General features: G+C 38.3%; 2 protein-coding genes across 3 annotated transcripts in view; one reads left to right on the top strand and one right to left on the bottom strand.

Annotated features, from left to right (window-relative positions):
• LOC134742379 (probable tRNA (uracil-O(2)-)-methyltransferase) overlaps positions 1 to 16,672 on the bottom strand; it is a 300,106-nt gene that overhangs the window by 128,187 nt on the left and 155,247 nt on the right. The gene's annotated exons all lie outside the window — the stretch shown is intronic.
• On the top strand, positions 1,580 to 16,600 carry LOC134742029 (pre-piRNA 3'-exonuclease trimmer-like). Its single transcript, XM_063674949.1, has 11 exons — positions 1,580 to 1,822; positions 2,123 to 2,357; positions 3,217 to 3,368; positions 3,846 to 3,981; positions 4,564 to 4,892; positions 5,354 to 5,481; positions 6,394 to 6,536; positions 7,204 to 7,290; positions 14,231 to 14,319; positions 15,224 to 15,322; positions 16,390 to 16,600. Exons 1-11 carry the CDS (start codon positions 1,695 to 1,697, stop codon positions 16,451 to 16,453), a joined length of 1,590 nt encoding a protein of 529 aa, XP_063531019.1. The 5' UTR covers positions 1,580 to 1,694; the 3' UTR covers positions 16,454 to 16,600.

Below are 16,672 nucleotides of genomic sequence, written 5' to 3'. Positions count from 1 at the left end.
GGTGTGGCGCCATCTATTCGAGAATGACTTTTTATTGATTACCGAGGCACGTTTTTTCCTAAGACTATACGAACCACACTGCCTTGTCATGAAGTAGGATGTTTTTCTTTTCAGTACATTAAGTTCAATTCGCGCTGTTTAGCGATAAGTCCGCCTGTTGTTACCTACCAATTTATATCTTTACTTCTCATGCTCGTAAAGTTCGACTTTAAGTCGTGCGTAGACAACATGAAATCGCTTTTTAAGCTCTAGTGCATAAAATAAAATCATCTATTACGACCCTTATTGACTCAGCAATAAAGTCCAAAATCTGCCATACAAACTGCCAGCCCTGCCGGCAACCGGCGACCGGCGCGTGCCGCGCCCCCGACCGGCGACCGGCGCGCTCCCGATCGGCGTGCCCCGCGCCCCCGACCGGCCCAAGTACAATTTTCTTTATTCTTGAAGAAATATGGTAAAATAACCTAAAATATTAAATATTTTTGTATATTTTACTCACGATCGAAGTGAAAAGCAGTGTATAATTTGGGCATAAATGTCCATTTTTATCCTCCTTGAGCTCCTCCTGGGTCCTCGTTGCGCTCGGACCAATAAATTGCCTTGGGTAAAGCTGGATCGCTTTATGTCCTTGTTGTACAATCTATACTATTTCTCAATTTCTGTATCTTTTTTATGTAGTGTGCACAATAAAGCATTTTATTATTATTATTATGCAGTAAACGTCTTCAGTAAATACCATTCATATTAAGCACCCTCCACACTCGGGCGCGAATCACGGCGCGAAGCCGTGTAGTCTGGAGTAGCTTTAAGTCAAGGCAACACACTCGATACTCGATACGTTCCACTTCAAACCTCGTTCAAACCATGCTCAAACTTGGTTCAACGGAACCATAGAAGGTAGGATCCTATAGAAGTGGCCTACCGCGTGCGCCCGTGAGGGACAGAACATACGCAATGGGACAATAGCTCTATGTTAAAACCTGAGGGCCTACCGCGAACCACGTCCGACGTGTTGCCTCCCTATCACACTTACGTACGAATGTACAAGTGCGACAGAGAAGCAACACCTCGAACGTGGTACGCGGTAGGCCCTCTGATTTGTTGCAGATTTTATCATTGAAATAAAACTATGAAAACGGATTATATCACGTATATTTCCGCGTATACGCGCGTACGGGGTATGATTATTTTATTGACAATTGAATTATTATTATTTTTTTGTTATTATTGTTGTTCTAATGTTTAATGAAACCCAATTTTAATTGCACATATTTCTGACATATCTATTGTAAATAATAATATTAATAATGTAAATTACGCATCCATGACAATGTATGATTAATACAAAAAAAAAATATGAATATGAATAAAATCCGTTTTCATCGTTTTATTTCATGAGTAACTATCATATCAGATTTTATCAATGTTGGAGTCGTTCAATTTCGTGTTTTTGTTTATTTTGTTCTAATAGTGTTAATTTTAGTACCTCAAATAACTAAAACTGACATGTGAAGCGAAACGTCAACGTCAACATGACTATAATTTGACGCCGTCATTCATTTACAGATAATGCGGATTTTGCAATACAAAAATAAGCAATCTCATTTTCGCGGTTGTAAATAATAATTCACACTTGTTATCTGTTTGTGTATTTAGGTTCTAATTAAATTATAATTTAATGAACTACAACTAAAATGGAAATTACAAGGAAGAACTTTGTCGAACAATTCGATAACATAAGTAAAAACTTGAAGAAGTCTTGTTTTGTGGGCTTCGACGCGGAGTTCACGGCCTTATTATCAGGAGAGTGCTTCAAACACCGGTAAAAAGATAGAATTACTCCACTTACTTATATATTTCACCAGATTATTAAAATTCAAAGATGCTTTCTGTTTATAAAATAATAATATACTTGATAATATTTTATAAATCACCTAATTCCTACTACAGAGTTAATAGGTATCTCATAGGTAAGCGTGCTCCACCGTAGACCACATCATCACTTACCATCAGGTGGGATCGTGGTCAAACGCCTGCCTATTCATCATAAAAAAAAAAAAAAAAAAAACAGATTTACTCAATAAAAGTAACGTACTAGTTACTTATATTCATGTGATTTCAGGTTATTTGATACAAATGAAGAACGATATGACAAAATAAAATCTGAAGTGGGTAGAATGATAATGACCCAAGTGGGATTGACAATGTTCCAGTATGACCGCGAACATGATACATACGTAGCTACGGGATATACGTTCCATCTCTGTCCGCAGGCATTTGGAGATGTAGACCAGTCTTTTATATTCCAGGCTTCCACACTCAGGTTTCTTTGTAGGCACAACTTTAACTTCAACAAGGTAAATATTCATGTTCCTGTTTTCCATTAACACACTTAGTGTGGTGTAAGATATTGAAAATTTCACACTTCTATGCTATAGATATTTAAAAAGTTTTAAAACTGGCAAACCGTTGGGAATCAAGTGCAAGTCACACCTTTCCACTATTCATTCATTCAGTCTTTTAAAATTATGGCTTCAGTGGGACTATTTCGCCAGGTCTTAGAAGCTTTAAATACTACTAAAATTGTATGGCTAGTAGAAGACAGTGTATGGTGATGTTATTAGCTCTTGTATATCAATAGCTGGACTTTACAAGAAGCATGTGGGCTACCAGCCATTGACTCCAAAATGGTGGTTAAACGCGCTTCAAGATTAATTCTCCATTTACTGCACACTACCAAATTAGTTTACTGCATAATAAGCTAACAATATTACACTTTGAACAATATTAATGAGCAAAAAACAAAGGAATTAATCACGAGGCTAACTATCAAGATGGCGCTCAAAACCAGAAACCCACCTTGCCACTAATTGTAACAATTGTGTCGCTTAACTCATATAAATTTATTCAACCCTCATAGGAAATATCTACCCTATTACCTTTTCTTAATAGCAAAATCACATAATCTGACAGTTGGATTTACTCGAGTTTGAAGTTGAGTGATTCAATTATCCAATCAAATGGAAATTGCACATTAAGAATAGATTCTTACCACTACTGATGAAAAAGCAACTCACTATAAACCATATGCTGGCACCATAAACATGGTGTAGGTATGCTAGATATAGATGCCATGTAAATTAAAAGGAATGTACATTTTATAAAGCAGTTTTTATAAATGCAATTTTTAATTCGTAATTTATTCTGCAATTCCAGTTCACATATGACGGTATCCCGTACCTCAGCAAAGCAGAGGAGGCCCAGGTGCGGAAACACCTTGCTGACAACATGATGTTCAAGAACCTCACCCGCATGCTAGAGATGGAGGATGAGAAGCTGCTGCAGAGCCATTGCTCTGACGTTTCTAAGTATGCACTTTATGATTTTTTGTATATTTCGTTGCCTGCCTGCTATACGGCCACATCTCAAAATTTATGATTATTGAAGATCAAGTAATCAAGTAATTTATTGCACTCATGTTGTTATACAGATGATAATGTTTACAATAGATGCTTCAAACATGAACCCTGTGAGGGCATCGCAAACAGCAAATTCAATCTTAAATAAAAAATAATAAACTTAAGTTTCATTTAAACTGTGAGCAAATATAATCTCAATTAGACAAGGAATTAACAGTATTGTTGAAGAGATAATACTATTATGGATGTCCATTTTCAAGCATATACAATATCAACCAGATCTAAATCTAGTGTCGCGATCAGATCAAATCAAATTTTTCCATAAAAAATCTAGACACAATGAGAAAAATATTTTTTTTGATAAGTACATAATATTATGTTAAATTTTGGTTTTTATAATTATTCACATATGCATGTATGTTTCAGATGGTTGAGTGACAAAGAAGAAGACACTATGTATATAGATGTAGCGAGTCCAGTGCTCCGATACGTCCTCCACAATGAGATCAGGCTGCGCTTCCCAGAGGTCCTCACCACGGATAGCCTAGGTAATAGTAACAAGGTAATCTATAAGCTTGTAGTTATAATCATTTATTACACGAACTTTCTTTAAACTAGCTTTAAAATATAAATGTGACTAGCATTTTTGTGTAATAAATGATTTTAAATAATGGTACAAATTCAGTGACACACATTATTGTCATAGATTCCCTCGACTTCCATGGATCGATATTTGCTATACTTACCTCGGTTTTTTAGGATTAGAAAAAAGGTAAACAATCTTAACGAGTCTTATTATCGTAAACGCTTTAAAAACAATAGTAACTATTATTACTTATGAAACCAAAAGAATGTAGGTACATGTATGTCCTTGCTATATAATAAAATTATTACAGTATATTCGCTGTGACTTATTTTTCAAGTGTTTTTCTATAAAAATACACGTCAAGATTGTTTACCCTTCTTCTAATGCTAGAAAAACGAGGTACAGCCAAAAAACGACTGATTTTTTACTTGAAAGTTTCAGAACAAACTAGCTACTCGTTGTAAAATGAGAGCGTAACTACGTTTGTATGGAGAACCGAGCTTGCCGGGGACCCTTAACTGTGGTGTGTATACACCTTCACAAACTATTATGTTGCAGGTATTAATATACAAAGATAAATACGTAGAAGGCGCAAACAACGTTCCGCTGGCCATTCTAGAAGAAAACCTCATGAGCCACCTACTGGGCTTCTCTCAAATCATCTCAATCCTTGAGCAACATCAAAAACCCATCGTCGGCCACAACATATTCATAGATACAGTGCTACTCCATAATCAATTTATAGGACCGTTGCCTAAGAAATATTCAACATTTAAAAACAATATTCACAAGATGTTTCCGAATATGTTTGATACCAAATATATTTCTCATGTTATGGCTAAGAAATTGTCGTATGATGAAGTGTGGAAATCAAATGCATTACAAGAGTAAGTCACCTGTTTAATTAAAAATAGTGGTCTATTCAAATAACGGCCCAACTACAGCTACAGCTTTATCCATAATGACGGCTTTAATAAATTATGTTTCTTTTTAGGGTTCCGTACCCAAAGGGTAGAAACGGGACTCTATTAATAAGACTTCGCTGTCCGTCCGTCTGTCCGTCTGTCACCCTGTATCTCATGAACCGTGATAGCTAGACAGTAGAAATTTTCAGATGATGTATTTCTGTTCCCGCTATAACAACAATTACTAAAAACAGAATAAAATCATTATAAAAAAACTATTTAAGTATTCAATAACAATATTACAGTGTTTGAAGTCTTAAAACTAGGCACATGCATACAAAAAATATTACAAAACAAACATCATAGCCACCAATAAAAAAATATTCATAATACTTAATCAAACACAATGTATTATTAGTTAACCATTTCTTTTCATTTTTTAGCCTATATGAATTCTTCTCGGAAGCGAAATGCAAGAAATTACAAAGTGGGGTAAACCTTATAAAGCTGAGTACGCCATTTGATGTGCAGCAAACTTACCATGAAGCGGGGTGGGACTCTTATTGTTCAGGTAATTTTATAGCTAATAGTTTACTTATTAATATTGCAAGCAGTTATTTGATGATTTTATGCAAAAAAAGTACCTTTTGCTAAATGTAAAATAATGTGTAATTGCCTCCCACCGCGGACGCTCAGACTGTGAAGTGAGCTCCCATGGGGTTCTTAAAAAGAAGTGTACAGATTTTTAACGGGTCGGCACATTCACGCATGTAACACCCCTGGAGTTGCAGGCGTTAAAAGACTACGGCAACTGCTTCCCATCAGGCGGGCCGTATGCTTGTTTGCCACGTGGTATTTTAAAAATTCTAAATGCTTAACCTCCATGCTAGAGTTAGACCAAGATAAGTCTGCAACGATTTTGATATCACATGTGCTATCAAAATCGTTGCAGATTTGTCCCGGTCTAACTCTAAAGTGAGGTTTAGACTAGCAAGAACTTGCATGCAATTTTCATTAGATTGCGGTGTCTGATAAACATATTGAATGCAGTTTACCTTAGTAGTCAGCAATGTAATGTAAATTGCATGCAAGTTCTTGCTAGTCTAAATCTCGCTAACAGTGCAAGTTCAACTTACTGGCACAATAGTACATAGTGCAACATGGGGCGTAAGTTAAATATTGCAAACGAGAGTATAGTTAAATCGCGACGGCTTGCCGGAGCGGTTTATAGACTTGAGTTTGCAATATTATTACGCCCCGAGTTACACACAATGTTTTTCATCAAACTTGCGATACAAAAATGAAATATAAAGACAAAAAACTGTTAATTATAATACTAAAAACTTCATAACTTCCTAGGGAAAACGCTTTTTCTATAGTTCCCGCTAATCCTGCGTTCAATTCCACATTTACTGAGCGAGTGTGTTGAAATAGCTATTATTTTGATAGCATTAGAGTTGAATATTGGTTGTTTATTTTCCAGGCTACTGCTTCACCCGGCTCGGGCACTGGGCGGCGTGCGAGAACATCGGCAAGTTCCGGCCGGTGGGGCCGGCGGAGGCGCTCGCGGCGCTGGCTCCTTACAGCGGCAAGGTCAACGTCATACGGGGCGCTATTCTGTATATGGTAAGTCGAAGTCTTCAAGCTGATTCACTGGGCGGACACGCTATACATCAAAAATCACTTGCGTGTCTATGTGTGAACGGCACGTCTGTACACGCGGCATGCGTCATTGCTTAAAAACAGTACTGAGCAGTCGGCAAAAGGTCGTCAATCTGCTGTCGCAGGGCGAGGTAATTCAAATCGGGGCGGGGCGGTGCGTGGCCGTTCTGTATGATAATACTATTACTTATTCTGTGGCTGATTCATCCGCCTGGGTTACTAAACGACGAAAACATCAACAAATGAAATTCGAGCCAGTGGTGCCCTCGGAGGCGCTAATAGAGCAGTCAAATACATTAAAAGCATAAAGCGTGATCTAAAGCTGTATTTTTGGTATGTTTCCGAAAATATTCACATTTATCAAAAAAAATTGTTGTTTTAGGGTTTTTTGTTTTGAATACCCTTTCCAACGACTCCCAACAACATAGGTTTAACGCAAACAAAATACAGTACTGATATTTGACTCTTTTAAGTTTTAAACAGTTTTTTTTTTACTGTTTCAAACAATATTTTTTTTTACTGTTTTTTTTAAATGGTTATTTTTCTCACCAAAAGGAATAAACAATTCTATTAGCCTATTGATTATGAGCGAGAAAGAATTTCAGCTCATACCCTTTTCATATGATTATAGAACCTAGAAGGTGATGACCCACCGCGCCAGCGGCCCGACTGGCTGCACGTCAGGGCCCTGAAAGAACGGGTGCTTAACGTCGAAAAGGTAAGTGTGGCCTGAGTGGACGCTCGCTTGGAGAGGCGTGCAGCGTGGCGTCGAGCTCACAAGCGATGTGAGCAGCGCGCACTAAGGCCGCTCCTATACGTTTGCATTTGTTTAACATGCACGCCGCACGCGTCGCCCCAACGCACGCCCAACTCGAGCTGGACGCGATGATAGTTTAGATGCTATTGTTAATAAAACAAATCGTCAGCCGGTTGTATCGCGGTGGAAAGACCGTGTTACGCGTTTCGGTGGCTGCCATTCCTCAACCCACCAACGGAGCGGCGGCTGCCGTTCACGAGGATTCATCATACATAGCCGTTAACCACTATACAAGTTTTCGCCCGGGAGGCGATTGGTCATGGAAATCTGTTCCTGGCCCGCGGTCTATAGAGCCAGCGTGAAGAGTAGGGGGCAGCGCATGCTTAGAAGCGTGAATAGTGAATATTACGCGAAACTCTGCGTAGAGTGCGCCACTACCGCAATCTGAGGGTCTATCGCGAAACTAGAAAATAGAAATTTCGTTATCTAACATCTCCGTCACTCTTGCATATTCGAGCGATAAAAAGGCAGATATCGAAATTTCGGATTCGCGTTTCCCGGTAGATCCTCTGTAAACAATCCGCCTTGATGCTTCAATGTCATATTTTATTGTCTCTGAAAACTGTTAAAGGCACAGTACAGTATATACACGGTGGCTAAAAAATAAGTGCATTCCCGTTGCCAGGGAGGTTTTGGGATTATACTGAGCAACTTTTACTATGGGACCAACCCCGAAACTATGGTTTACTAAAAAGGCTAGTGCTGCACTGTGATGGCAGAACATTGCAATACCCCCTATTGTTAACGTTTTTGATTCGGGTCACGGGATGGCAGACCCTCCAACTCGCGCGGTCTCTATATGGGTCAACGTCCCATAAATTACCCATCGTAGCCTTAGCTCAGTCAAAGAGGATATAATAGGATAGAGCGGTACTGTCATACTAAATTTTGTAAATTCCAGTAACCACAGTAAATTCACTGCCATCTATCGACACGCGATTAAAACTAAAAATGAAGATGTATAAAAATACGATAAAATGTATTTATATATGGATAAATTATTTTTTTATTTGTTTTAATTATTTTTATATTATTTTGACCCATGTTCTTTCACTGAAATGCGTTAAAATGGTTAAATAACAAACGAAACCGTCAACGCCATCTATCTGGGAGTAGGCCAAAGGTAGTGGCGCCATCTGATCGAGAATCAAATTTTCTTGATTTTCGAGAACGTTTTCTCCTTAGACAGTATCCATCTATTACGGAGTTATATCTATCTTTGGTTCAGTAAAATAATATTATTTTAGTTGAAATTATAAGTACTTAACGTTTCTATGGATCTTAATTTACCACCTTGAAATTGCTCGTACCGATTATTTCAACACGGAAGCTAGCTACAAAAATGCTATAGTTTGTCAAAGGTCTCATTTCAAACATAAACAGAGAGAATCATACTATATTTGCCTTACACTAGTACTAGCACCCAAAAGACAAGAATGAGTATAGGTTTTTTTGTTCTTATTTACTGACAATTTGGTTTGACCAACTATAATTTTGGTTAATATTTAAGAGCTTTTTGCTTGAGGTATCTTTCTATTGTCTAATAACGACTTCCACTGTGAGAATAGGGTGACCTGTACTCCTAGTGATTAAGAGATGGTGCTCTGCTCAATAACCAATCATAGGGTCTTGTTCGTCCATAGCAAATGATAGCATAGCTTGAAATCAGTTCATCATATCAATTGTATCAATCAGATACGAGTTGTTTTTTTTTTTCAAAGTAGTGACGATATGGGTAATGGGACTTTTAGGCCGCCTTAGGGACCCTATTACTAAGACTTCGCTGTCCGTGTCCGTCTGTCTGTCTGTCACCAGGCTGTATCTCATGATCCGTGATAGCTAGACAGTTGAAATTTTCACAGATGATGTATTTCTGTTGCCGCTATAACAACAAATACTAAAAAGTACGGAACCCTCAGTGCGCGAGTCCGACTCGCACTTGGCCGGTTTTTTGTATACACGTATACCCAACTTTTTTAGATAGGGAGTAGGTACCCGAAACCAGTGAAAAATAAAGATACCCTTTACAGACATTCCATGTTTAGTCTCGTTACAAATCATTGGGCAATTTAAACGTTTACACTCATGGAATTACATCGGATTGTAGGTAAATATGTGACCTTCAAGTGAAAGAAAATCTAAATTATATATAATATTGTCTTCGGTTACCGCGATAGTTACTCATGAAATAAAACTATGAAAACGGATTATATCGCGTATATTGAATTTATAATACATCCCGACGTTTCGAACTCTTTACAGCGTTCGTGGTCAACGGGTGATTATACAACATTGGCGTCCAATTCCATCGTTGTCACGGTTAATAAATTGCTCATAATCTCTATTCCAAAGAAATAAGGTATATTAACGGTCAGTCAACTGTTATTACATCGTCATATAAGCAGAAACCTGGCTGCCGCCTGGAGTTGCATAACGGTAAACAAGCGGCTATTTCCGTCGCCGTGCGCGTCCGCGTTGTCTCGAGCGACAAATATAGACGTCGCGAGTTCCGGGCGTGCTTAACCCTTTAGTGGGCAACGGTAAAACAACAACAAATAATATCTGCACCTAACAAACGTCTCTTTTTCACCCAATGGTTGACTGGTAAAGAATGTACATTTGTACTTTTTTACTTTACATGCAATAGTTTAAACAAATATAGGCCAAGCAGCAAGAACGTATAGAGGGAAATGCTTGAAACACAATTTTTGACTCTGTAACTTTCTTTGGACTAGTTAGGAGGTGAACATATCAAAAGTCCCCGGCCGTAACCCTTGAGCCGGGGGAGATGGGGGTTTGAAGGTCCCATTTTTCGGTTTATCGATTACATCTCGGAAACTATGCGTCTTAGCGACATGGCCGCTTATAGAAAATGAAAGTTGATTCAATTTGTTACATTGTTATTTAGTCGTTTTTTCATATCTTGTATAGTTTTTGAGATATCCGCTCTTGAAAGTTTATTTAGGGCTCTCAATTTTATCTTGATATCTACATCAGTGAAGCTGCTAGGCCGTGTGTGGATCGTTTTCGTATAAATCAGGGGTGCTAAATTCATTTATGATATCACAATTACACCATTCCGAAGTAAAAACAAAAATAAAATTATCCTGATCCATTTTGATATGTTCACATAAAGTTAGTCCAAACAAAGTTACGAAGTCAAAAATTGTGTTCCAAGCATTTCCCTCTATAGGTAACTTATTATGAGCATTCGTTGCCTAGCCTAATAATAGATGCCAAAATACGAAGGTTTGTAATCAATTTTTTTACAGCCAACGGCTGTGAGTCCGAACTCTACTTGCTGCGATATTGGTGCGAAATGGAAAGCTATTAGAGCTACGAACCGAATTCGCTCCAGCCTTTGGCCAAGCTACCGAAGCTTGCCTGAATCCGACCAAAACGGAAAATGCGGTTTTTGCAAAGAGCGCTAGTTTTTGCCTATCACCCAGACACCTTCGCTTTCCCACTAATAACCATGACCACTTCACTAGCCCTGCGTCACCCTTACCTACGCAAACTAAGAAAAGTATTCCCAAAATAGAACTGCGACTTTTCAGACCGGTTTAGTCCAAGTTTATGTCACGCAATTCCACCTGTTCACAAGATGGAAACACAGAAACACTGTGTTAGTGACAAAGTCAGGTAAGTGCCGTTTGGACCCGCGCCAACGGAAAACACACACATCTTAGAACCTAACCCACACATTCATTAGTGCACCCCAGTTAAAACTGATTGATAATGACCAACTGTCACGGGAAACTTTATTTTAGCGTCAGCATAGTTTTTTTAATCAGCTCGACGGTGTTTGATTTCTCAAATGTACGGATGGTCATTTTTCATGCCACTGTCAAGGTTGATTTAAGGTTAGGATATAAATACGACGAATGCTAGAACGATCGCCAGCCGCGGTGGATCATTGCGAGAGTCTCGTTGGTGTCACAGTAGGCTATAGATAGATATTACAATGGCATTATTGTGCCAGTTGCTCAATAGCAATCACCACCATTAAAATATATTATACACGAAGGAAACAATCGCACCTAAACTGCATATGTGCCTAATCCCTAGCTCTTATTGATTTTAGATAAAGAAATCCATACCCAATTTGTACAATGCAAGCGTCGCACATTTCTCGCGTCAGCATTTAATATATGAATGACTTATAATAATTATTGCTGTTTATGCGATTACGCTTTAATTCGATTTATATTTTAGTTTACGTACATACGTGCTCCTAGCTAGTACTCATTATATACCTTGGTTATAAATAAAGACATATACCTAAATCAGTGTTTCCATCAAGATATCAATCAACCATCAAGATCAAGAATCATATCACCTCAGATGTACAACCCGTACATCTTTTGATATCGATGATCGTACAGCTCAGATGTACAACCCGTACACAATTCATCCGAATTAAAAAGTTTTGACCCACAAGTAGGTACAATACATGGCATTATTGTCACATGAGAAATAAAACATCTCTATTTACATGGTCAATATTCTATCGTTCCACGTCGCACGATGGTAAAGAAAACTTACTTACAGGAAATGTAACTTAAGGATTAGAAATAGCTCCGTCCAAACAGTGGCCACAATTTTGTAACCACCGAAAATTCACTGCCATCTATCGACACACTTTAAAACTAAAAATGAAGATTTATAAAAATACGATAAAATGTATTTAAATATGGATAAATGTTCTTTTTTATTTGCATTAATTATTTTTATGATTTTGACCCATGTTCTTTCACTGATATGCGTTAAATTGTTAAATAACAAACGATACCGTCAACGCCATCTATACGACAGTAGGCCAAAGCTAGTAGCGCCCTCTGAACGAGAATCAAATTTTCTTGATTTTCGAGGCACGTTTTTTTCTTAGACTGTATCCATCTATTACGGAGTTATATATATCTTTGCCGTTAGTATTGGCCCGGTGCGGGGTAGGTTGCTGCGGCAGCGGTAGTGGATCGGGGCGAGAGACATCAGGACAGGGCAGATATTTCTTCAATGTTATTTTATAAATATCAAATAAACATTCTAAACGCCAAGAAGAACGCCTTAACTCGCTCCATAGGAGTAGTCGTGTCCACTGTGCCAAGAAGCTTTTAAGTGTTTTGGTGTAGGTATACTGTGTCTATGTAACCTCCATGCTTTCCTGTGTAATTCTTTCGCATGTGATCCTGACTTATGCTTATGTTATGAGTGACGTTTTTTAATATGACGAATGGTTGAACTAAACATATATGTTACGCTTAGTTTTATACGGAAGCTGCTAGTTTTCTGAAAGTTTTGACAAAATAATATTGCAGTTCGATATTTTAGAGGTAACTTTATAACGAATACACAATTTTCTTAGATTTCACAAGTCTAAAGTGATGTCAGTGTAGCTATAGTTTAAGCTAGCAAGTAACCCCATGACCTTCCTGTTTATCTATATGCATTTCTTAGATTCATAGTACCTATACATGGACAAGGATAAATTGCCAGACATGCCAGCAGACGAGTCCCTCATCCGCTGCACTTTCGGCATCCGTGCAATCAGCCAACGGGCAATAAATCCAAGGGGCATGCCTATCACTCAACACAGTCCGCGAACCGCGCTAAGCATATCCGCCATTCGTTTCTATAATCGAATATTCAGTCAACTGTTTGCCTTACTGTTACGCATTAAAGTACAAAATTGATTTTTCAAATGCAGATACGGCGGATACGTCTAGCGCGGCAGAATTGCTACCTCATGCCAATAGACAAATTGTTCCGTTAATGACACGTATCTTATTTTATCCAGAGATTGTCGTCGTATTACTTATATCAAAAAAAGAGGGGCTAACGCAAAATTGTTATGAGTAAATTCACACGGAAACTAAAGCCTGACCAGTAATATATAATCATTGTCAAGAGGGCGCTGTTCATTCTCATGTATAGGGAGGGTGACAGTTTAGTATAGTATGAAAAAATTAGTTCCAGTGAAATTCCGCAACATGGCGCGTGATCATATATTCCTGGTCAGGCTTTAAAAGACTTTATTTGCAAGGGCAGACTCAAGCCAAAACCTTAAAAGGTTAAAGTTCGCTTGATAGAAAAACATCACGATATCAGTATAATTTTAGTACAAAATAGCTAGTGACAAGCCGAGGGATCTGACGAGCACAATTTTAGACATATATTTTAAAAAAGATGCAGAAGTATATTTTAATTTAAAAGGAAATATTACGCGAAACTCTGCGTAGGGGGCGCCACTGCCACAATATGATGGTCTATCGCGAAACAAGAAAATCGAAATTTCGTTATCTATCATCTCTGTCACTCTTGCGTATTCGAGCGATAAAGAGGCAGATAGCGAAATTTCGGATTCGCGTTTCCCGGTAGGTCCTCTGTAAACAAACCGCCTTGATGCATCAATATCATATTTTATTATCTCTGAAAATTTGTCAAAAACCTGTTAAAGGTACAGTATGTATAAGTTACTCATTGGTTTACTAAAAAGGCTAGTGCTGCACTCTGGTGGCAGAACATTGCAGTAATATCCCCTATTGAGTAATTGAGATAAAAGGTGAAATCCCACGTGATCGCCACATCTTCCGTAGCAAGTTTCGCGCGGCGCGTCGTATTTTTTATTTCGTTCTTATTTCCTGGCTTTACACCCCCTCTTAAAGGAAAACGCAGCGTAGAAAGGCTGGGATAGAATGACCAAAATGACAGGGAACCATTGGATGAAGACAACGCACGATCAATCTTTAAGTATGTAGACCCTTGAGTACCTGGGCATAGCATTTTTAGACATAGTGAATATGATCCTGAAAACTGAAACTCAGCAGCATTTTTGTTACAGTTGGCTTCACTGCTGGCCGGACTAGGATCTGTAGATGTGAAGCCGCATGACAGTCGCTCAGCGTTGCTTGCCGTCGCTACGCAGTACACGTAAGTTGAATGCTCCTGCAACTGGGCATTTCGGTTCATATTAAATATATATATAAAAAAGCCGGCCAAGTGCGAGTCGGACTCGCGCACCGAGGGTTCCGTACTTTTTAGTATTTGTTGTTATAGCTGCAACAGAAATACATCATCTGTGTAAATTTCAACTGTCTAGCTATCACGGTTCATAAGATACAGCCTGGTGACGGACAGACGGACAGCGGAGTCTTAGTAATAGGGTCCCGTTTTTACCCTTTGGGTACGGAACCCTAAAAACCGACCGAAATACAAAAATCTGGTCTATACAATTAACAAGCAATGCCCCAGTAGTAATAAAAACGACAGTAGTGTTAATTTAATTTCCAATATAGTCAAACCCCACTAATACACGAAGTTAATTGTCGGCTAAAGGAATATAATAAGACGCACGAAGTGCAGCAAAACGAGTACCGTCATGCATGTCCTATATGGCCATCTAATTAAGCTGTCAAAACTACCTACTACCCTATATGTGCTCTGGAACCAACGTCATAAGTATAATTAGGGTTCCGTACCCAAAGGGTAAAAACGGGACCCTATTACTAAGACTCCGCTGTCCGTCTGTCTGTCTGTCACCAGGCTGTATCTCATGAACTATGATAGCTAGACAGTTGAAATTTTCACAGATGATGTATTCCTGTTGCCGCTATAACAACAAATACTAAAAAGTACGGAACCCTCGGTGCGCGAGTCCTACTCGCACTTGGCCGGTTATTTTTATTTTTATTGTTGTTACGGTTGTAACGACCGTGGTCAACACTCACCATATATTTCATGCCATCGCCTCTATTTTTTAGTTTAATGATGTCTGTGACAGTGCAGTTTATTATACGTCATTTTGATTTTCTATTGAAAATTTGAAACTTTTCAGAGCTGATAAAATCCTGCGTCAGTTCCGAGACAGCCGAGAGTATAAGATATCGATGTACAACGTATACAGACACTCAAAACGGGCGCGGGTAGCAGTGTGGTGAGTTATTTATCATATCAACAAAACTTAACACACAATGTGAATATCAATCTTCAATATAGTAACAAAACAAAAATTGGCAGATGCAGTGTTTCCGCACTTGGTACCTTGAAAAAACCGGCCAAGTGCGAGTCGGACTCGCGCACCGAGGGTTCCGTACTTTTTAGTATTTGTTGTTATAGCGGCAACAGAAATACATAATCTGTGAAAATTTCAACTGTCTAGCTATCACGGTTCGTGAGATACAGCCTGGTGACAGAGACGGACAGACGGACAGCGGAGTCTTAGTAATAGGGTCCCGTTTTTACCCTTTGGGTACGGAACCCTAAAAACTAACATTTGCTAAACGTGGTAGCCATGTTTTTAATACAATGATGGTTGCAAACCTAACAATGCTTGAAATTCCAGTGATGTCTTAAGGTCAGCCGAGTAAGCGTGCCTATGAGGTTTCACAGGTTAAAAGACAAATACAGGCCCGTCAAAGACATATCGTTAACTCCGGATACCTTTCTTACTCGTACCATCAGGAACACAATCCGTGCATTTGAAATAACTGCTTGAAATTTAAGCCTAATGCTCACCACCATAGTTAAGGAATATAGAGGCCTTCTTAAAATATATGAAAAGGAGAATAGCGTTTGTTTAAATGCTTGATTTTCGAAATATAATGCGAAAAATGTTAAAACTAATTGGGTTGTCAAGGAAGTTTACTTTTGTATTAGATTTCACATCTGGTTGCAAATGCGAAAATATCGTGACGAGAAGTAAAACACCTGCCTTTTAATTATAATGCTTGCTTCGATTCAAAACATGTGACCGTGTGAAATAATGTGTTCAAGTTATTTTCGAGCGAAACTGAAAAAAAAACATCTTTGAATGCAGTTTTGTTTCTTTTTAAAAATAAAAGAATGTGTAAGTAAAATGAGCTAACTTAAGTATTTAAGGCACTTTCCCTCCAGGGCCCATTGTTTTTTTCCACCCTGTATACTAAATTTCATGACCGTCCAAGATATTTCGAGGTTTGTCCATTTCCGATTGTGCTACTACTAGTTTTTGTTTTGTTTCAGGAGTAGTGCCATCATCACAGGTAGCCTGATGCTATATATTTTCCACAAGAGTGTAAAGGGGTAATGTGCAGGTATAAATTAAATAACGTCTAAATACCTACTGTTATGATAAAAACCGACTTGCCTTGAAATGTAATAATTATATGTTACGCATCAATTTAATATTTTTCAAAGGTAGCGTGAAATAGTTAATTTTTATGTTATTCCGTCAATTGTTAGTTATTAAGGAAAATCAAAAAGAAAAGTACTAAATAAATCTTGTTTTCTAATTGTCTTGTTTACT

The sequence above is a fragment of the Cydia strobilella genome, chromosome 6 (genome assembly GCF_947568885.1).
Source record: "Cydia strobilella chromosome 6, ilCydStro3.1, whole genome shotgun sequence".
Taxonomy (NCBI): Eukaryota; Metazoa; Arthropoda; class Insecta; order Lepidoptera; family Tortricidae; genus Cydia; species Cydia strobilella.
The sequence above is the reverse complement of the archived record's forward strand: the minus strand, read 5'-3'. Positions and strand labels throughout refer to the sequence as shown.

Bases quoted from the DNA above. Each gene is read 5' to 3' on its own strand.
- LOC134742029 (XM_063674949.1), top strand. From the start codon at position 1,695: ATGGAAATTACAAGGAAGAACTTTGTCGAACAATTCGATAACATAAGT. The intron at 1,823-2,122 runs GTAAAAAGATAG...ATGTGATTTCAG, and splicing joins GGAGAGTGCTTCAAACACCG to GTTATTTGATACAAATGAAG. The intron at 15,323-16,389 runs GTGAGTTATTTA...GTTTTGTTTCAG, and splicing joins CGGGCGCGGGTAGCAGTGTG to GAGTAGTGCCATCATCACAG.